The sequence below is a fragment of the Clarias gariepinus genome, chromosome 24 (genome assembly GCF_024256425.1).
Source record: "Clarias gariepinus isolate MV-2021 ecotype Netherlands chromosome 24, CGAR_prim_01v2, whole genome shotgun sequence".
NCBI lineage: Eukaryota > Metazoa > Chordata > Actinopteri > Siluriformes > Clariidae > Clarias > Clarias gariepinus.
Window position 1 is genome coordinate 10,338,183 of NC_071123.1, and position 23,169 is coordinate 10,361,351.

Sequence of the window (23,169 nt, forward strand, 5' to 3'; positions counted from 1 at the left end):
TGTACAGCTTCGAAGGAAGTGATTTTTTTCAGAAAGGGCTAACAGGGACATTTCAAGTCACCACAGAAATATTGAGGACTTTAAATAAATGTGAACGTCAACAATTATTCGCTGTAAAACTATAAAGAAGTGAACATAATTTAGAAGGCATTACATTTTTTAGAAGACAAAACAATTAGTTTGAGGCTCACGGCACAACCCGAAGGACAGTTAATAACACGAAGATAAAAATGCATGCCTGTGATTATAAAAATTTGTTTAACAAATTATGCATAACTATCCAGTAAACTAAACCCATACTTGGTACAACATCAGATTCACAAAATTTATGCTTAAAATAATAATAATAATAAAAAAAAATCATGGAACGCGATATAGAACGTACAGACTTGGCATGTCACTTAACCTGATGTTTAAGACCCCAAAACATACTTGAATCAGGGAAAAAAAAAAATGTGACGGTTGATGTGTATAGCTCAAATGGAGGACAGGGAGGGAATGGGAGACATGACAGCTTGTAAATTTGCTACAGTTTGATTCCTCCGCTTTCAAAACAGAGGAAAAAGGAAAAAATATATATATGTATATATATGAAGCACCAGAAAAAATAATTTTAGCAGTTATGCTATGAATAGATAAATAAATGCAATTATATGCTCGTCATGTGCGAATGAAAAGCATGAAAGAGTTTGATGTGTGCTACTATGTACAGACATGTACTTGTTTAGGGACTACTTTTTAAGTACCTATCTAAAACGTAAGGCTTCCTGATTGACCTGTTGCATGTAAAGGGCTTATCATACACCATTTATATACAATGGAAAGAAAAAAAAGTCTGAGTCTGTTCCCAAGAACTGCTTTCAGCGTTTTAAATTATAGGCCTTTGATTTAAAGGACTTTTTATAAACAGATCAGCCATAACATTAAACTGTGAAATGAAGGCTGGGTGTATAAACTTCACCCGGGAGGAGTCTTTACGTAGAATTTCATTTGACACATACTATCTACCTAAACACTGGTGCAGACAGAATAAACTCTTTAATTGTAATTTCAATATAACGCCCCCGTCACACTGCAAAATAATTTTCAGGAATGGTTTGAGGGACATAAAATGTTCTAGGTGTTGACCTGTCCTACAAATTCCTCAGATCACAATCCAATCGAGCATATATGGGATGTACTGGACAAACAAGTCCAATCCATGGAGGCTTCACATCACAACTTGCAGGACTTAAGGATTTGCTACTGGCGTCTTGGTGGCAGATACCACAGGATATTTTCAGAGGTCTTGTGGAGTTCATGCCTTGATGGGTCAGAGAGAGGCATCATTGATGCATTAGGGACCTACCCAAGGTGGGTTTAATGTTATGGCTGATCATATAAGATTGAGTGATGAGACAATATAAGTTGGAGAGAACAATAATTGGGTCAGGATGAGAGGCTAGTAAGAGATAGGTGTATGGACATAACAGTGACTATTCAATGTTTCTTATACACTATATAGCCGAAAGAATGTGGACAGCTGACCATTAAACCTAATGGTGTTTGTTGTATCAGTTTATAGATTTAGCCACCGCTTTCCATGACGTTTTCCATCCAGCCAATGAAGCAATAATGAGTTTAGACACTGATGTCGAGCTAGAAGGGCTGAAGCACATTGACCAATCCAATGCATGTTTAGTGGGGTTGAGATCTTCCTGGACATCTTCTTCCCTGTCTTTATTGACCCGATGCGCGTAAGGGCAATATATGGGAAATTCTTGGTGCTACAGCATTCCAGGACATTTAGTACAATTTCGTGCACCTTAGTGGACAGTCGTCCACATTCTATTGGCCATGTCGTGTCTACCACTTTATATACTAATGTAAATGGTGGGAATAAACAACAAACATCATTGATAAATTCAAAACAGTGCTTGATGTGTGACTCAGACTTTTTGACTAAAACTATTTTGGAACCACTGGCTCTCAAAATGGTGCCTGGGGTCACTGATTATTTTATATATATATATATATATATATATATATATATATATATACATACATACATACATACATACATACATATACACTTTATAACAGCAATAGAAATCAAAACGCATGATCAATAATAGTTAGATTTTATATATATTCTTGTAGCTATTAACCTGTTTCCAATTATTTAAATGTGTTTAGTCTAAACGTCAATAACTCAAAAACAAGTTAGCTTGTTAATAACATCAACTGGAACCAGAAATGATTTGTAGGTTGATGCTTCAGGAATAGAGGACCCCCCCAGAATGAGGCAGGAAATTTATTTTACTGTTAAATAGGACCCCGGCTGCCAGAAGTTTAAGAACGCCTGGTTTATTAATATTTCTGCATGCAACATTGACAAACTACTAAAATAAGCCCTATACCAACTTCATCCTGAGGTGAACTCTGTGTGTCTGAGACATGTCAGCTTCTTTCCTATTGTTCTGCTCCTTTCTGATTGTCATGCTTGAGTTTCATCTCTTGTGCTTGATTTCCATTGACAAGATAATTGAAAAGTAGCCTGGAAGCTTGGTGCAAAACACTGAACATGTCTGCTTTTCTCACAGTGTGTTTGGCGGCGGCCATGTTCCTTTTGCTGCATCAGTTTCTACAAGGCTGAGCAAGGCTGATTAGGAGTGCGGCCATGTTGGAAGCGTCGGTTGATGTACTTTCAATGCGGCTAGCGTGAAACTCTTGCTGAGATGGGAAACCCGTAGAAGTCATCGGCTACTTTGCGCGATAATAGCAGCCTTGAACTTTTACACCGATCCATTGCAGTCGAGCAATAAGCGTGCCCCTGAATAAGGGCGTGACATACATTTATGAGCGTAGTTATGGACACGGACATCATTGATGCAACACACGGAGACGTACACGATCAGAATGGAATAGTGCAGCACATGGAAGCCTGTGTTTGCTCTGTGTAAGATTTAATGGTGCAAGAGCACCACAGAGTGGAAGAAGAGCATGAATGACAGCGTGATTCTCAGCTGCCCTTGGCGAGGAGAGCTAATAGGCAGGACAAGCGAAAGAGGCTGTCAGTCCTGCAGCAGAGTTTCCCTCCAGTTGAAGCTGTGATTGGGCCCATGGGTCAAGGGAAGTATAGGCGGGTCCACCAGTTGCCAAATCCCTGTCTCGCCCATCTCCTCGCAGGCACAGAAACCCAAGTAAGGGATCTGCAGGAATGAAAAAATGACAAGTGAGACTACTGTCATTCGATTCAATTCAAAACTGAATTCAAAGTGTGTGAACAGATCATTAAACAGTCAGAGAAAAAAAAAATCCACGTTTTGACACCTTTATAAAACTATATTTAAACAATCCCATTTAGCATTCACAATTTCTAGGGAAATAAGCCGCAATAGGTTGCAACAACTATTTAAACCATAGAATATAGTGGTTCATGTAGCAGGTGTTTTTATTTCCCATGTGTATTTATACTGCCTCTAAAATGGTACGTCAGCGCCTCCTAGTGGTTCAGTCCATAGTCCTGGGCCACATTGTTTGGCAAGATGAAATGACTTTTATGAGATTCACTAATCATGATTCTTTTGTAATAAATAGACGCAGAATTGCTTTAGGCTTTAAGTTTGCTACAGTAGTTTGATTTCTACTACAGGGCTGGTAATATTATCTCCTGGTGATGTTTATATATTAATAGTGCGTTTGTGTTGTAGCCCATCCCATAAAAAGTGAATGTAGTTGTTGACATACTGTAGTGATGTTCTTTTGTGAGGAGACATTTATCTATAAGTTATGGATGAAGGTTTCAGTGTCAGCACTTTAGAATTCTTGGTAAGTTTTCCAGCATGTTCAAAGTCTCGTGTATAAATGGGTTTGCACTTTCTTACTAGCATTTTACAAGCTGCTTGTTTTTTGTGTGTGCACTAAGGAATCACACCGCCATTTCATATTTCATTATATCTAAAGAAAACATGCACAATTTATTTTATAATCAAGGTTTATCCAGGTGTAATGGATAGACTCATAAAATAAAAAAATTATTAGTCACTAAAATTGAGCAGTAGCCAATTCAACTGAAATAGTATCAGAATAATTGAGAATTTGGTAGAGTAAATTGGGATGGCACATTCACAGCTGGAGAAACACAATTACTGTACGTCTATGTGCTAAGTTTCTCAGTAGAATTAAGGATCTTCGGCCCAGGGTAAAATGAAAAGGAATTCAATGCAACCATAATAAGATATCATGTATGATGTTCTTTAAATTAATAAATAAATAAAAACGTTTCATTGTGGCGGCCAGTTCATGTGTGAAAATGATCCCTCAGGCACCCAGAACCACTCTTTCACAAGTTGAGTCCTGGAATATATCTGTGCTATCTGAAAAGAAAAACTCCATTGATGGGAAAACCTGGTCAATCAGTACATTCAGGTCATCAACTTAACAGCCACATAACAGTTTAGACCTGACCAACTGAAGCAACCCCAGATCATAACACTGTCTCCAGAGGCTTGTACAGTGGACATGATGGATTATGCATATATTCATGCACTCTCCCCTTCTTTCCCTGACGCACCCATTTCTCTCCAAAAGTCTAATCTTTATGCTCCTTAGCAAATAATTTTTTTTTTTTTGATAAATCTCAATAATAAGTGCTTTTCTTATGGCCACACAACCATTTAGTCCCAATCCTGTAAGACAAACACCACATTGCATTTGTGGAAATGCTCTTACTTTCACTATTAAACACTGGTTTGATACATAATAATTTTAGATGCAGATACAGAAAGTGAAGGCAGTATCAGTTAGAGTTATGAATCAAGATTCTTTTGTGTGTCGATTCATTTATCTAACTTTTTCCCCCTTTTTTCATTTCTATTTTTTGTTTTCTTTATAATTTTTACATGTATAATTGAAATGCACCGGTTGATCGGCAAGTGCCCGGAACTTTCTTGTTTTCAGTCTGATCTGCCATGACCGTTCAGCATTGGATATACCCCATTCTCTGCCGAGTGCACAAGCTTCTGAGTGCTGCGTTTTTTTGCAGTCTTGCATCATCAAAGTTTCTGCGTGTTAAAAAGTCTCCGATCGGCATTTCTCTCCAAACTCTGCGAGCAAATTAGTCCCAAACCCACTCATTGCACACGCTTACACCAATCTCAAAACACCACCAGTCCTAATTAGTCACAAAGCACGCGATAGAAACTGCCCACACGCTTGCGACTGAGGCTTTGGAGCCATTTGAGACGGTGAAATGTCTCCATTTCTTTGTAATCCTACAGGTGGTATGCTCTAAACTATTCATGCACTGGTATTCCGTGTGGTAGAAGTTTGTTTAGAAAGAATCATTATAACGGATGAGTAAGAAACATGCTGGTCATTAATAATGTAGCTTTTTGTTTAATATCATTTTAAGTTAAATGTATAAATCGTGTTTGTTTGTTTTTTAGTTAGTTTGTATTGTTTAAATGCTGCACTTGGTTTTTTAATAGGAAAACTACTATTCGGAACGGGCTACATTTAATTCTTCATATTAAATTTAGTTGGTGAATAAAGCTAAGGTGTAAAGCATTTGAGCGCTGGTAACTTTTTTTATTTTAAAGGTTCAAGGTCTTATAATATATTTAATCTTGGGGTATTTATAAAATCATAATACTAACAGAATCACAGTAGAAATCCAACTGACACCTAGGTATTGTTATAATATGTACCCGTTAATCCCTGGTCATTCCCATCCCTCAAATCAGTGTATGAACTCCACATCTGGTCCTTAAACTTTAATTTGGCATGTTCAATTTTGTTCATAAAAGATAAAAATGTTATGAATTAATTTACATTCTAAAAAGAAACAAGGAATGTAACAGACCTTTCGGACCACTTGCACAAAGTCTTTGGCGTTCTGTGGGCTGAGGCCCTGCATCTGGCGTGTACATGCTTCTAACGACGAAGCGTGGGCCACTATCAGCACTGTGTTTCCTGTTCACAAAACCACATGGAAAACATAAGTCTGGAAACACACCCACTTAAGCAGTTCAAAGCTTTAAAGTCATTAGAGAATATACTTTATGAGCTAATGTTACAGTACTTTGGCTTTTATAAACAATAAGAACAGTATTTCCTGAGTGGAACATGTGATATCAGGATGGGTTTGACTTTGATTTGATCACTTTTCAAAAAGTACATTTAGAATATTAAATTGTCCGTCTGCAAGACAGGAAAGACCAGCAGCGCGTCTTACCCAGGGCTTTACACTCAGCTAGGATTTCTCGTGTCACTTGGAAACTGCGGGTGATGTAAGTGTCGTATGACTCCGACACGGTCAGCTTGCTGATAGGAATATGAGGTCTAGGCACAAGAGATGACGCAGGAATCACAAAAAAAAAAAAAAAACACTCCTTTATCAAAAGTGTCCTCCAATTCTCAGACATCCTTTCAATCAGCTCATCTGTATTACTCAGTGATACTCAATCTTAAAGCTGGACAAACATGCTGGTCATTACCATAGGCAACATGAAATGCGATCGGCGTTCAAGTCAAACCAGGACTTTTTTTTGTCCTGAATAACAGATCAGAGTTATGAGAGTAATAACTACCTTTATTTCTCTCTCTCTATATATATATATGAGTAAAAGAAGTTAGGAAAAAAAATTTAATTGTCTGCATTTACTAGGAATTTCATCACAAGTCCTGGTTTGACTTGAACACCCATGGTAGATAATACTGTAAACATATATTAACATATATTATTTGGGGTGATCAAACTGGCTATGTACAGATATCTTAAGAAATATAAACATCAAACTATTTAAAACAAATTATAATTTCTGAATTAATCTGTAAATTTAACTCATGTCTCATGCCTGAAATGCACTTTTCCCCCTCCGCTTCATACAGTTATGGTTATCGAATAATAGCCTTATTAAATGCCTCAACATTAACTCAAGCCTGTCAGTTTTATGTGTTTAAGTACAAGAAATCACATCACAAGCCCTGCTTATATAGAATGTTAAACAGAATTTAGCTATTTACTTATTTTGAATTGATAAGTTTTTTATAAATAATATCTGTGTTTTATTTTTAATATTATTTATGGCATTTTAACTTAACTCCATGAACCCATTTCTTATTATACCTAATTACCCGTCTGACCTAAAGGGAAAAACGATCTTCAGCTAAAGAATCTTCCTGCACAAAAAAAAATTCAAATAATTTGATATAACAAAAATGTAAACACTGTGGAACAGAATATGAACCTGTAGGTTGTGTCCACACTGAAGGTAGCAGCTGCCAGTTCAGTAGGTGGAATCCATGCAGGTAAGGTTGAACCCGATACCCATTTGGTCCACTCAAATAGTCCAGGTTCAACTCGTATTTTAGTCTTTCCGTCCTGCTGAAGCCCTGGGAGAAATACGAGAAAAGGAGAGAGAGAGAGAAAGAGAGAGAGAAAGAGAGAGAGAGAGAGAGAGACATAAGGAGAGAGAGAGAGAGAGAGACATAAGGAGAGAGAAAGAGAGAGACATAATAAGTAAAGAGAGAGAGAGAGAGAGAGAGAGAGAGAGAGAGAGATGAGTGGCACGGAAGAACTTTTTAAAAGCTAAAGAGAGGAAAATAGTAACGGAGGAAATAGCCAAAGTGCTTCGTCATTGTGAGTGAAGGTCAGCCGGATAAATGGAGTGATGGAGAGTGAAAGTGATAATAGCAAGCGTACCTCGGAGGATATTATGGGCTGTCTGCACACATCGCAAGGAGGGCGAGCAGTACACAAAGTCGATTACTGTGTGACTCTCAAAAAGGGCCTCTCCTGAACAGAACAGAAGAACACACACACATACAGTTCTTCAACACAAAAAGAAAGAAAAGAAAATAGTAATAATAATAAAAAAAGGAAAAAAAAAAGAAAATAATAATAAAGCATAATTTGTCATATTTTGGTTTCCGTTAGTTACAGTTACAGCTTTCATTTCAGCAAAAAACGCAGAATAAGCATTCATTTCCATCTTAAATTCCACTTTTATCTTCACTTCACAAACACACTTTGCCACCAGTAGTTTCCTCATGTGCACAATGATGTGCCCAGGGCCGTATTCATTAATCCACTGAATTCACTTCATTTAACTGTAATCAATCGCTCTAACTTGAGTGTTGTCTTGTCGGGGTGTACTTTATCACAAAAATAATGTTGTTACAACTGAGAAAGGTTGCCAGCGGATTCCAAGTTTGATATACACCAGCTGTGACCACAAAGTTTTAACGTCAGCTTACTGTAGGTAACCAGATCATGAAAGGAACGAGATTTTGGGTACATCGATCAGTTCACAAGCAACCACATTGACATTAAATGGCACACAGCGCTGATCCTGCCACTACGTTATACAATTTTGGACTTAAAAACCCAGCCGGAACCATAACACCATGACTGCACTCTAACATGATGTTTGCACAGGGTCCAAATGGATGTCACATGGGTTTTGTTTTCTTGCCTTTATGGCTGCTTTCCAGTTTGAGATTTTGTTTCTGCTGTAGTCCAGTAGTTTTGTTGTCACGTGTTATTATTTGTGCACATTTACTAGCATCAGTAAACAGTATGTTCCCCAGAGGTCCAGTGGTCAGGACACAGCGCTCTCACCACTCGACAGGACTTCCAGTCCCACTCAGGCAATCGGATTGGTATTACTATTGTTTCGCACTGTTGTGTTAATCAAAAGTTCCTGCTGGGAAATCGACCCGACTGCATACAAATTACAATTACCTAAGAGTGTTTACTGAAATCAAACATCTACAGTGAGAAAATCTACCATAAAGGAAAGCATTGTGTGTTTTCAGGCTGATACAGAGTGTGTTTCTGTATAGTACTCACCCACTAATCGAGCCTGCGTGGCTCCAAACACAGTGATTGGACAGTCCTTATCGTACTCCCTGTACCCTCCACTCCGCATTGGAAGACTACTCGGCATGTTGAGGTTGGATCGGATATAACGACCTGAAGCACATTTGCACGGAAGGAGAAACGTCATTAAAAACAGATGTGGTGAACAGAACAGTGTCACTGTGTCCTAAACGCTTGACGTGATCAAATGGGATTGTGCTAATGTAAATGGAGTTCCTTCCGTTTCTTGAAGGCTCAGAAGGTTTAGTAAAGTTTATCGACTGAGTAATCATAGTTGTAAGATTTGGTCAGATAAATATGATGGTAACATTTTAATCATAAATAGATATCATGCTGAATTATTATAGATTTATACTACCATTACGTTCTGGTACCATGTTTTTTTGTTTGTTTGTTTGTTTTTTTACAAAGAAATAACAGCTACAATCGGTTTCTTTTTCAACGAATAAAATGTCATTATTGGTTGCCGTGGTGTAAAAAGAATAGAACACATGTTTCCTGCCCCAACGGATCACTGATTACTGTGTTGTTAATGTCGTCTTTTTATGTAACAGCTTATTGTACTTTTTTTTCCCCCATACTTTATGTGGTACTTCCATAGTGGTGCAAATAGTAGCTTCCTAATATAAAGGTCACATTTGCACTTTAAAGGGCCCCTATTATGCAAAATTTAATTTGCATTCATATTTTTGGCCTTCAGATGTGTCTAAACTGTGTGTACAAAAAAAAAAAAAAAACTTTTTCCAATTTTTTGGAAGAAGCCAGGGTTCAAACAAACCAATTAGAAGCCCCCAGTGTGACCTCATATAAGATGGCCTTCTCTGCTGCTCATTATGCAGTTCTCTGAATGGTACGGATTAGCACTAGTTCATTTACATACGAACATTTCAAAACATCATCTTCTGCATCCAAAAAATAAAAATGCAAAAGTAGTAAATCATTGGATTTTAAATTATTTATAGTTATAGAATAAGTACATAAAGTAAAAACTTAATAATTATATGTATGTGGATTCAATTAACTGTTTATACATATTCATCCATCTTGGAAGCTCTGTAGTCCAACTAGGGACTGTGAATTATTTATTCCCATGTAACGACCGGATGTCCCACCACGGTCAACATTCACACGCGACAGGCAATTTGGGAACGCCACTTATCTGCACGTCTATGTACTGTGGGAGGAAACTGGAGTACCCAGAGGAAACCCACGAAACAAGGGGAGAACATGCAAACTCCATGCACACAGACCCTAAGGCAGGAATCGAACACGGATCCTGGAGTTACAAGGTGACGGTGCTAACCACTAAGCCACCATACCGCCTGTCTATTCTCTACATGTGTGTGTGTGTGTGTGTGTGTGTGTGTACATAATAATAATTTTACATACTAGCACTTAATTTAGCAAAACATCTAACTATCAAATTAATAACCTTATGTAGCTTAGATACAGCTTTATAACCGAGTCGCCTTCTTTAGGCGCTAAGACTCATATACTGTATACAAAATCAAGAAAATGAGGAAGTCTGCTTGCACAGGAAACAGCAACAGGAATCCTCAAGTGAGAAACAAAATAAGGGCAACTGTCAACATTGGGCAAGCTCATCTGCTCATCAAGATATGTAAACATCCCCTGACCCATGAACTCTGACCTTTGGCATCAAAGCACTGAGTAATCCAGTGTTTTCCAAACACCACGTCCATCCTCTCACCATGGCGACAGACAAACAGAGTTCCCTTGGGCAGTCGAGGCTGGCTATTGGTCCGCATCATCTAAAAGCCAAGAAGAAAAATGCTCACATTAATTGTTATACAGTACAGTACTATAACTAAAGGGCATTTTACACAACAAAGACACTACTTCATAAAAGTACCTTGATTAAATACACAACAATGTAAAAATTTGAGTAATGTTTCAAATCTTTTGGTCAGTCTTTTAAAAACTTCACTTAATAAGCTAGTTATAAATGTAAAAAGAATTATGGTGTTGCTCTGCAAGAACGCTACAAAGTGCACGTTTAACCATGTTTATATTTCTTTATGTACAGTAAGAGTGAGGCTCACCTGCATTGGATGACATACGACACTCATAGGGTGGTGTTCTGCTGAGCTGTGGTCATCAAGGAGACGCCCATCCAGCTGTCCATCAAAAAAAGGCCCGCCTACTGCACCATCACCACTGCTTACAGTTGGAGAGGTACAGTTGAGGAAAGAATGGGACCTGTAAAAACATAAGAAACTAAGTTAATACAAACACTTTCTACCTGCTCACTTTATTCTAGCAAGTGCGTAACATGGCTCTCTCACCCATGAAGCACCCATGTGTCACACTCGTCTGCTCGGTTGACGTAGTTCTCGGGTAGCAGGCCGGAAAGCCCCGTGCCCATAGACGTGCCGTAAACCCATCCCTCACTAGCACTGCCCTGCTCCACTGGAGACATGAAGATGAAATCTCCTGGCACCAGTTCTAGTTCATCCTCATTTTGGGGAGTGTATGGATACATCACCCGCAATGTCTGTGGAAAAAAAAAGTAAAAAATTTAAAAATCCTTGCAGGTAATCGTGTATAACTCAAAAGTTGTAAAAAAAAATTATAATAATAAATTAATACACATACTTCAGGAAAATAAACAAAAAATCCTATGGATATTTAATACTAAATGTATTGCTATATGTTATATATTGATAAATAAGATAATAAAATGAAAATATTATTGTTATATTAATATTATATACATCATACTATTTTTCTCTTACTAAATTGTGCATTATTTTTTTTCCCCTGACGTTTTAACACACCAAATAAACATACAAAGTGATGGAGGTAAAAAAAAAGGGAAACATTAACCTCAAGCAAGTGTTTCCTGTAGCTGTGGGTTACACCTGCACAACACTATAGAACTGCTTAATGTCAGGTTGTGAACGTTTCTCTAGAGGTCCTTCTACAGCATCTCTACTGCATTAAGGTCTGGGTTTGTTCTGACTTGGCCAATCCAAAAAGCAGGTTTAGTGTCTCTGGAGCCATTCTGCAGTAGATTTACTTTAAGTTTTAGATTTTCAGCTCTACCACAGGGCTTCTTCTGAGCTTCATCTTGAAGGTGTCCTTAATAAACCTGAGAGTACATGGCAAGCAGTCCAGGTCCAGAGGCAGCAAAGCAACATATCATGATGCTCCCCCTCCCCTTTGCATCACTGTGGGAATGATGTCTTCATGTTGGTATTTTCAAAAGACATTATCCCAGTAGTCTTATTGAGTGCTACCTTGGATTCTGGCACACCTTAAGCATGCTGCAAGCATTTCTTGGAGAGCAACAGCTTCCTCAATAGTGTCCTGCTATGGATTTGGTTTGAACATGGTTGACACAGGGACACCAGCTCCAATGAACTCTTCAAGACTTTGGCTTTGTGTTCTTCTTTATCTCACTGAGCAGTCTGTGTTGTGGCTCTGATGTAATCTTTCCTGGATGGCCACATCTAGAGAGTAGTCATGTTACTTAACTGGTTCTGTTAATAGACATGCATATCAACAACTCTTCGTACTGTACATCTTCTAAGATGTCTTTTTTTGCAAGGTCATTTCAGCTGATGCTGAAACATCGCACACCAGCAATGTTTGGGCTAAACCACTACCTTGGAGCACTACTTGTTTCACTTACTTTTTCCACCATCACTTTTTATGTATGTTTAATGGGTGTATTCAGTTAGAGACATACAAAAGATGAAAAACATGACTGTGTGTTTTAAGGTTTAAGAAGACAACCAGGGAACTACAAAGAGTTCACGTGTAGGCCTAGCAGCACATTGGAGATTTTTGGGGTGGATCAAGACTTTCTACTCCATTAAGAGATTAACATCATACAAGCTACTTAATATGAAATGTAGTACCTCTTCTAGTGATTGAAGTAAACAAATCAATAATAATATTGTTTGCATGAATACCCAGCAGTAAAATTGTAAATGCATAAAAAATGTAAATGTAAAATGTAATGCACAATGCTTACATGACTGATGCCTTTCCTTTTTCAGTGAACAACCTGCCTCTTATTATAAAGATCAGCTTTGAATACTGTATAGGTTGCTTTTGCGGTTAAGCTCCAGTGAGCATTACAGACACACTCAGACATCAAAGTGCTATAAATGTATGCCGCATGCAGGCAAAAGATGTGAGGCAGATCTGATTGAACCTAAACCCTGACCGGAAAGGCTGGGAAGTTCAGTCCATCCTGGCTGATCTATAGATAGAACTGAGCAAAGTGGAAAGGGCTTCAAAAAAAAAAACTAAAAGCACCTTTATGATAGCAGATAAAGGTTCCAATAAATGCTTTAAATGACTGAGGAGTTATAGATGTATACCTCATGATTGGCGAATCGGATGTCCCGTGAGAACAGAACGGCGATCCAATCGCTGCCCAGAGACACGTCCACTCCCCTAGCCAGCTTTTCCAGTGAGGCAAGGTGATTGGCTGGGAAATGGTAGGCCAGAGTTACATGAAGCTGCTTCTTATGTGGTTCCACATGAACATCTGTGTGATACAGGGAGATAAAAATGACATTTCAATTATTTGTCAAAATGTACCTTACAGCACAGTAATTTTTTTATTTTATTAGAGCGCAGGATCAGCCAGGAAACAGTGTCCCTGGAGCAGAGAGGGTTAAGGCCCTCGCACAAGGGCACAACAATGGCAACTTGATCGTGCTGGGGCTTAACCCCCAACATTCCGATCAATAACCCAAAGCCATAAAAAGCATACTTTCATGTCCTCATTTGATATATCTAGGCATGTACTTGAAATACATTTATAATTTATGATAAAATTGCAGTAAAGTGATATTGTGATGTTCCTTTCAGTAAAATCAGACGCGATCATTATGTTTCATTATCTTTATATAATTGTATATTCATTGGGAAAAAACGTATTTTTAACTGCTTATACTTTTGCAAGACAAGTTCCAGTTGCATTGTAGTTACACTATAGCAGCAATAAACAGCAATTTCCACTTTAGATTCTCTTTTACTTTTCGTGTCATTAATAAGAGAAACAAAACCACACCTTGTTATGTTACAGAGAATCTGTAAAAAGGAACCAAATGCTGACATCCAAGAACATAAATGGTATACAAATTTCAAAATTGCAGGCTTAAAAATAAAGGCTGATAAGTAAAAAAGCCTTATCTTGGTGTTCCAGAGGGCTAACAGCCAACTTCGGATGGGGGTAGAGGTCTGTGACATCACACATCATTAACCTCACACTACCAATCCATCAAATGTTCAAACTTTAGTCTCAGTTTTTATATTAGTGGATTTATCAATCAATATACTTGATAAAAGTGCAACAATATCTACATTTTAGCCAGTTAAAGGTGTTCACCTGCTTTGGCCGCAGCTTCAGAGGCAAAATCCGCTGCAAAGTTCTTCAGCACCTCAGCTACTTTCTCCTCAACAAAGAGCCCAATGAAGTTGGAGGAGATGTAGAGCTCCAGGGGGAGCGGGGAGGGAAATCGGCCACGCCACTGTCCCACGACAGTTGGCAGCGCCTCGCACAGTGCCTCGGCCTTAGCGTCTGTACACTGGATACATAAACACAAAAACATATGTATAAAGTACCCAAAGAGTACTTCTGAAACACATACTCCAGGCAAAAGTCTCATAATCTCATTCTTTCTGTCTTACTACTATTATCAGACTACTGTATGTTATTTTAAGCCATGTCAGCTTAAACATCTTTAAATGTATAAGATGATGTGATAAAAATGTAGGTATGCTGTATAAGTAAAAGTATCTGGACACCTGACCATGACCCTCATAAAAGGAACAACTGCAAACTGTTCCCACAAATTGTCCAGAATGTGTTTGACCCATTTCCCTAACGTTAGTTTTGAAAGAACTGGCGTGATCTGCACAGGGCTCTGACCTCAACACAACTAAACATGTTTGAGATGAATTACGACAGTATTGCCATGCCAGGCCTCCTCACCCAACATCACAGCTTAATCTCACTAATGCACTTGGCCAGGTGTTCATATACTTTTGCCATGTATAAAAAAGCAACTCTAAATGGGACTGACCATGAAGAACTGGCAGAGCGTGATGTGGGGGAAGATGTTATGAGCTTTGTTCTTGCCACACATGACGCGACTCTGCTGCCAGAACTGAGAGAGCTGATGGAGTAGCGGCCCGCTCGGGCGTAGGTACAACACAAACTCCCTTGGCAAGGGATCATCGAGGAACGGGTCGTCAACATGAGAGAATAACCTGCAAGCCAAAAGAGAAAAGGCAGTTTCTGGTTAAATATATTACAGCATAAATTTCCAGTATTGGCTCTTAATAAACACATTATTGGAAGAGATTTGGAAATCTGAAAAGCTGTTTTCTATTTTAATTGGTTTCACTCATTCCTTCCATGAATGGAAGGAATTCATTGCATCAACAGGGGGCAGTAGAAAGCCAGGAAAAGGATAAAATACTGGTAGAACCCTGAGAGTGACCCGTGACATCTACAATGACGTTTGTTTGAATTCTGTATAATTATAACTGAAATCTGGTCACAACAAAATTCAGACAAGTTTTACTGACAGGATTCAAATCCTGCAGCATGTATGGTACCAAAAGATATGCCTCACTCAGTATTAGACGGAGATTAGCAATCATTAGTAGAAATGGTCTGGGCTAATGGATGTGGGATTCACTTCTGAGGAAATGCTTTTACACAGGCTCAGTTAGAAAAAAAAGTGATTAAACTGATGATGAATCAGAGTCAAAAACTCTCAAGACCTAGAAACATTTCTTCATTTTAACCTTTATTACAAACTGCAGGAGCTATACATTTATATACTATTGTAAAACTTAACCACGTCCTCCTGCTCTGCTAAATAGCTAGGAAACTATCCGCTAGTAGGCTAGCTCACATTTCTTACAGGTTTTTTGTTTTATATGATGGGGTTACAAAAAGTTTCGAATAAGCTCTGTTTACAAGCTCAGTTTTTTCATCATAAGTTGTCCCTCAGACCCTTAAAACCTGGCAGTAGAATTCTCTATTAACGGTCTGGCCCCTGGGGACAATCCTTGATGCACAATGCCACAAATGTTTTTGGTCACGGAGATAATAGGCTGTTCCAGTGGGAAGACTGTTACTTTGTCCAAGGGTCATCAAGTTTTATCACCGGTTATGATCGTCAACATGAAGGACAGGTCATCCATGGCACGTTGACGAAGTTCTTGGCAGACTCTGATGCGATGTTCCTTCTGCTCCTGGGTCAGCAGCCTGGGGACGAACTTCGCAGAAACATGTCGCAGGTATGATCCGTATGACACAATGACAATAGTAGCAATGTTGTGGAATTTTCTCTGATGAAAAGATCAGAGAAAAGTTGAGCTCGGAAGTTCAGCTCGTTGAAGATTTAATCTTGTTCTGATCTCTTGTCATCTTCCAGTGGTGTTCTTCCACCCCTTGAATGATTCGTTGCATAAAAACGTCCCAAATCCTGTCAAACATCTCTGTGGCAGATTAGCACATATTCGCACAGAATTTCAGGTTCGCCCTTTGTTCTAATTTGCTATACATGATGATGTATTAACACACATGGTCAGAATAGCACCAGCTGCACAGCTCCCAATAAACAAATAATGATGTCTTTTGACACACTGACTTATGAAGGTTGGTGCTCCCTATAACTGTGCATGTTACAAAACTAGTCTTAAAAACCTTTCGAGACCACCTTGTATCAGTTGCAACAATTTAAACCCAAACTTCAAACTAAATATAATCAAACAACCATCCAAAAAGTGATAACCATTTTAAAAAAAATCCTGTTTCTGAGGTTACTTCTGAGTTCTGAGGTACTTTTAATATGGCACTGTTATGCTAGCTAGTTAGCAATCTGGAAAAGCTTGGATTAACTGGCTACAGTAATATTAGCAGGGATGGTGAATTTTTATAGTACTTAGAGTGTAAAAAAGTGTTTAATTTTTAAGGCTAAATTAGCTATGAAAATTCATGAGGAAAAAAAAACTGAGTCTGAGGTAATGACTGTTTAGAAATGCTATCGGCCGTTTCAGGGGTGTCTGAAAGCATCACTTTCCAGTTTCCCTCCAAGACTGTTGGGAAAAAAATGGTGTAAAAGGTATTAATAAAAATATACAAACATTTTTAAGAACATTTATCATGAGCTTTAGTCCTTCTTTTGTGGGGTTAAAATCTTTTTAGGCATTCGAAGCCACAAATCCTCATTTCTTGCCCACTGCTTGGAAAACATTACTCGGTTTAAGTGGCAGAATAGCAATTTTCAGACAAAACTCTCAGGAAACTGGCAAAAAAAGGTTGAAAACAGCATAATTTTTAATGGAGGTGCATGAGTGTGAGAGTGAATAAGTGAATAGGGTTTGGTGAGAAGCAGTGTGTATGTGCGTGTGTACTGTATATGTGTGTGTAACAGCTGCACATACTGATTAACTTCAATAGCCACAGAAGTAGCCCTACTAGACTCATAAAGGCAGCTGGCAAATAGCTTTGTTCACTTTTATCAGGTTGTGTGTGTGTGTGTGTGTGTGTGTGTGTGTGTGTGTGTGTGTGCGCGTGTGTGTGCGATTACTCACCAGTCACAAGCCGCCTGAACATTTTTGCCACCGGTCGAAACCAATGCTTTCAGCCTGAGGGGAGGAGAGAGGGGGGGAAAAAGGGAGAGTGAGATCAGTTCCATTCCTGTGCTGGTCACAAAATCAATAGTCACTTTTCCGGAGGATGTTTATCAGAACACGAGCGCTCAGGAAGTTGTTAAGATAACAGGCATACCTCAGTCTTCAGCAAAGCAATTGAAAGACACAAACCCATACATGAAGTCATCATCATCATCATCATCATCCTTACACCGTCACATATGTATAAGGATTGATTAGCCTACTCTTCCATCTGTTTTGAGTATTTGTTTACGAAACGAGATTTCACTACTAAAATTATTCTAACCATTTGCCCTTTAAAGCTGTATATGCCCTTTATAACTGTTTCAGTTATAACCCTGACATTTAATAAAAATACAATAAAACATCTGCTCAGACGTTATGGCCTCTGTAGTGCTATAGGCTTTGTAAAAAAATAAATAAATAAAAAAGAAGAAAAGGCTAATTAAATGAATCACCAACGTCCAACTGATTAGGACATGAGGTCTTCATGATTTCTAGTTGAGCCCTGAGAATCCAGGGTAGACTGTTTACCCATAGCATTTAATACCATTTTTAATTCAATTCAATAGCACTCATGTTTACAGTTTGATTTGTCTCAAACAGCTACAAGGTAAAAATCGTTAAGAGTAGAGAGGACGACTTTTAAGACGCTTATGAGTTTCTATAGCAAAGATCAAAATGGCGAAAAAAAGAAATATTCTCCAAACACTGAACGTAAAGCTAAAACACTGCTCTTCTGTCCAATTTGCTTTTCTTGTTCCTTTGCTTCCTTCCATCTCTCTTGGATTGTTGGCAACATACCATGCAAAAGTGCAACTTGCAAGACTGTCCTGCAATCATGTAAATTGGTAAAAGTTGAGCCAATCTGCTTCCATCAATCTAAAATGGATTACAAGTAATAAAATCAGTATGGTAAATAAATGTAAGAACTTAAATATAGTAACTACTGCATAGAAATTGGTTGCTTTAAAAGTAGACACATTTTTAACATCTGGCTGTTTTAATTAACTTTAGGATAGTTAGCCTAAAACAGAAACTTTGCATAAAGTAGCCGATAGTTATAATTATATAATTTCTTCATATACAAACATGATTTCACTGTCTGTTCTATTATCATATATTCTGTTTTTACAAAGAGCGCATTTCAAGGCCTTTGCAGAGATCAGAGGTTATTTTCTTATGAACCAATCACAGTCCTTGAATTGCTGCATCATCCCTAGCAATGGGGTCAAACATACCTCCTCACTAAGATAAAGGTTTTTGTACTTTCCTTACTGAGAGCTGCTCTGAGAATTTCTTTAAATCACTTTTAGTCTAGGACTCCCAGCTAGAACTTTTTAAGCTAAGATAGGAGCCCTTTGAGATTCTAATAAACTTTGTGAATACAGGCCCTGGAGTCTATCCCAGGAGACTTAGGGCACAACAAAGGGTACACCCTGGACAGGGTGCCAATCCATCGCAAGTCATATACACACACTCGCATGCTCATTCACACATTATGGGTAATTTGGGAACATTGATTAGACTAATCTGCATGTTTTTGGACTGTGGAAGGAAACCTGTGTATCCAGAGGAAACCCACCAAGCACGGGAAGAATATGCAAACTCCATGCGCACAAACCTGAGACGGGAGAATCAAACCCCGGTCCTGAGGGCGACGATGCAAACCACTTAGCCACCATGCTGTCATTTTCAGTATTTTAAATACTACTAAACACTGAAATTCTGTGTAACTTGTGTCTCATAAAAAGCAATAACTTTTTCCTCACCCACTTTCTGCTTCACAGTTTGGTTCAGTAGATGGCTGTAACGCATCACAAGCGGTTTCTATTTTTCTGCAAAGTTCGTAGTATATTTTTGATAAATTTGACAATTTTAAACCATTTATAATTTGTATGTTTACCAAAATTATTAAAAAAGTGTGAACGATTCTGAATCAAAAATTTAATTTATTAAACAACCAACTATTCATCTCATCTATTGCTAGCTCTGAACCTTCTGACAGAGGCAAACAGGTTTTACACTGAAATATACTATAAAGTTTCGGAATTTATTACGTCTTCACATAACTACACCTCTCAACCACAGTCGTACTATAACCCCAAAACAACCAATCCTATTATTTTACTGTGGGGTATCAGCTGATTTTCCTTGCACGCACTGCACTCTTTGGCTATGCACATCATCGGCATATTTGTACACCAAACAAGCTGTCTGTCCACAGCATATAATGCAAGCAGTTCTTGTTCAAACAACATGTGAGGTCCAGCAACTGCATTTTGTGCTCTGTGCAAAGGTGTCTTTCTTGTAAAACTGCTAAACAGCTTGTCATAAAAGTGCAGTTTAATAGTTGGCAAATAATAAATTTTGTCATTAATTATACTAAACACATTTAGATTTAATGCTGCACAATTAGCTTATTTTGATAGATATTCCGATTGCAATTCTTAGCTACTAAGTGTACCACTTTGTATTCAAACATACAGTATTTATCTATACTAACACAAAGTAAAAGAACAAATGATCTCATTAAAAGTATTTGAAAAATAAATACTGAAATTATTCACAAACTCTACATAAATTCCCAATTAATTGCATAAGTACATGTAATAAATTGCAGCCTTTTGTAATTAATTGCACGTGTCCATATTACAATGTCGAATTTTATGGAAATAACTACACACAACTTGATTGCTCCATGACTTATTTGGAGCAGATGGTTAGGATGGTTTTCTGCTTTAAACATACTGAGCCTAAACACTAAAACACTTTGTAAATTGTGTATTCTTAGACAAAATTATATACGAGTTTTAGTATTAGGATTACTAATTTATCATATTGTGCTACTTTAGACGATATTCCCACAGAGAACAGTATAAACAGAAGGTGACCAAATGTTGAATGTGATTAGGTTATAAAGAGGAGTGATTTTGACTAGTCTATTAGCCACCGAGGCATTAGACAAACGTTTCTTCATATTAAATGTCTTCATTTCATTAAATTTCATGATGTAGATTAAGATAAAGAAATGGGAACAAATGTATTGCAAAGTGCCTAAAGGTACAATTTAAAAACTGGTTGTTTATGCAACAACTTCTCGTCTGCAGCAACCTCATTTCCCCCCTCGTCTCTCTCAACCACTCAGCATTCAGCATCACCAGTAGACTAATCACAGGCCTGATCACGGTCATAATCTGCACCGGTTTCTCACTGGTTCATGCCTTAGGTTAGATTTTATTTTTCTTTTGCTTGGATGGTTCATTAAGTCGCAGTGTGACTTTTTAAACCAAAACATTCTTTTGAAACTGGTCAGATACAGCGATTGGACTGAAAATCAGAGGCAAAAAAGAAATACTTAAAAATATAATTATTCCTCAAGATTACATTACAAAAATACAAGAAAGTCAGGCCCTTTGAAAGCAAAATATGACAAAAAAAATAAGAGGCAGCTAAAAACGTTACAGGAGTACAGGAGAACATGTGATAACACATAAGGGCTGCATTCAATAATTTATCTCCAGTGTTTTTCGGTCAACAGTCTGTATATTTGGTAAAAAATATTGACAAACCATGAACACATAAATGATATGGATTTTGAGAGCTTGTAATATTCCCGCCTACATTAATCAAATCCTGACCTCCAGCTGCAGTTTTCACCACACGTGATGTCATGCTCAAAAAACATAATCGTTTTTTTTTTATTTTTTTTTTATAGTAAAGCAAATGTTTCCTTTGCAACAACAAAAATCGATTCAATTATGTATCGTGATTCTGTGGCAATTCCAGTATTGACACACTGACTTTTAAATTATTTTGAATTCATATGTTTGCAAAACTGTTCCTCAATAATCCTACAGATGGTGCACTATCCACACATTGATAGCCAGCACAGCATTCTGTGTGGTGGGAGCGAATTATATTATTTCCTAAGTTTGTTTAGAACTGTAACAAAATCTTATAAAAAATTATTATATTAATAAAAAATTTAAAAAATTACTAACAGGCCTGCAATACAAATTATATCGGCCCCTAGGTATTGTGATGATATCGTATCGGCTGGTCCCTGGTGATTCCCATTCCTACTGTATATAAAATACAGTAAATAGATTAAAAGACACATTTTTTTCTGCTGAATCTGGAGTGTGACATTAAAGGACGTAGCTGAGTCACGTAAGAAACCCAAGCTGTTGAAAAATGATCCAATTTCAGAGTGAACTGATCCAGGCGATTGGTTTAGTTGAGCACAGGACGTTTTGCTCAAAGCTTTTCTGAAGCCGTGTTCATTTTTGCACTGTCAGTGCGAAGGCTATATATATATAAAAAAGTGAGTTTCCTCAAAGATGGGTGTAAAGAGTGCTGACTGCAAAGGAAATGGGTCACATAAGTCTTGTGCTGAAGTCATCTTCTTAAACTGATCAAATGCTCTGCTGTGGATGTCTACATCTCCCTGCCTCAGTGTTCAGCACATCAGAGTTACTAAAAAGACCTAATTAGGACTGATGTGACACATATGGGTCACATTAAGGAGACACGTGCATGAATAGCCACTCGCACATGTGCATACACACACACACACACACACACACACAAAGAGACAGTTCATAGAAGGCCATAGGGAAAGACACATCCCACACACCCACATCATTTTCCTCTAAAGTCTTAGCAGATCCATAATTATAGTGGAAAAGGCCACATAAATATGAATCATACTTGAGCATGTGAACATTAAAAAAAAGTACAGCCTAATTGCCTGTAATACTCTCCTGTGAAAGATAATCGTGCTTGTCTGGGCAGTATAATTGCATATAATCCAATAGGAGGTTTCACTAAACTGCCCATTTGCTCACAAGTCAGCTGACACCAAGAGTCTTTTTCTCTTCCTCACTTGCAGCTTATGAAATTACAGCCTCAAATCTAATTAGTGTCTTTTTATAAAAGCTCCAAAGATCACGTAGGCTCACCAGCGCCCGGGGGAGCCCGAGCAGCAGCAGCAGCAGCATCTGACGAAACCTACAGGGCAGTACGCATTACCCATAATGCACTGCATGCAATAAAATACACATAGCTCGCTGAACATGTGAACACATTTATATAATGCGAAAGGGCTTGCAGGACAGTGACAGCGAGTTCAAAGGAAGAAGAAAAAAAATCATTGTGAAAGAAAAAAATATACACATATTGCAAAGCAGGCCAGAGAGTCTTTAACATTTACACCACACCCTAGACTACAGAATACATCACCCATAAAACGCAGATTTGAAGTGAGTGACCATGCCAGTGTAACCTCTGAACCAGGATTGCACAGGAATATGCCTGAACTACATCCCCCAGAATTCACAAGTCAAGCAGAAGCAGCAGCAGAATATTCAGTGCACCCCACCCAAGGACCAGTAAGCTGGAGTGGTAACATGAGCCCTAATGGCAAGAGAAAGGAAAGCAGGCTAGAAAATAAAATGATCTGGGGGTTAAAAAAAAAAAAAAAAAAAAACTATGCTAACCACTGAGCTAAACACACAGAAGAGACGTGAAGAACAAAAGACAGGAAATGTTTTGTAATCAGAATAATACACCATCCGCATTAGTAGTTTCTCACCATACCTGAGCACAGTTGGTCGAAAATGTCTGCA

General features: G+C 38.1%; 1 protein-coding gene across 1 annotated transcript in view; it reads right to left on the reverse strand.

Annotated features, from left to right (window-relative positions):
* Positions 1-2,074: 2,074 nt before the first annotated feature.
* The window catches only part of ubash3ba (ubiquitin associated and SH3 domain containing Ba), a 52,355-nt gene continuing 31,260 nt past the window's right edge, over positions 2,075-23,169 (reverse strand). The window contains exons 2-14 of the mRNA XM_053486044.1: positions 17,459-17,512; positions 14,932-15,118; positions 14,235-14,433; positions 13,219-13,388; positions 11,173-11,381; positions 10,930-11,086; positions 10,518-10,638; positions 8,837-8,959; positions 7,688-7,780; positions 7,233-7,377; positions 6,218-6,324; positions 5,846-5,955; positions 2,075-3,191 (exon numbers count right to left, since the gene is read on the reverse strand). Coding sequence (XP_053342019.1) covers positions 3,054-3,191; positions 5,846-5,955; positions 6,218-6,324; positions 7,233-7,377; positions 7,688-7,780; positions 8,837-8,959; positions 10,518-10,638; positions 10,930-11,086; positions 11,173-11,381; positions 13,219-13,388; positions 14,235-14,433; positions 14,932-15,118; positions 17,459-17,512 — 1,813 coding nt within the window. The 3' untranslated portion in view covers positions 2,075-3,053. The remainder of the gene's footprint in view (positions 3,192-5,845; positions 5,956-6,217; positions 6,325-7,232; positions 7,378-7,687; positions 7,781-8,836; positions 8,960-10,517; positions 10,639-10,929; positions 11,087-11,172; positions 11,382-13,218; positions 13,389-14,234; positions 14,434-14,931; positions 15,119-17,458; positions 17,513-23,169) is intronic.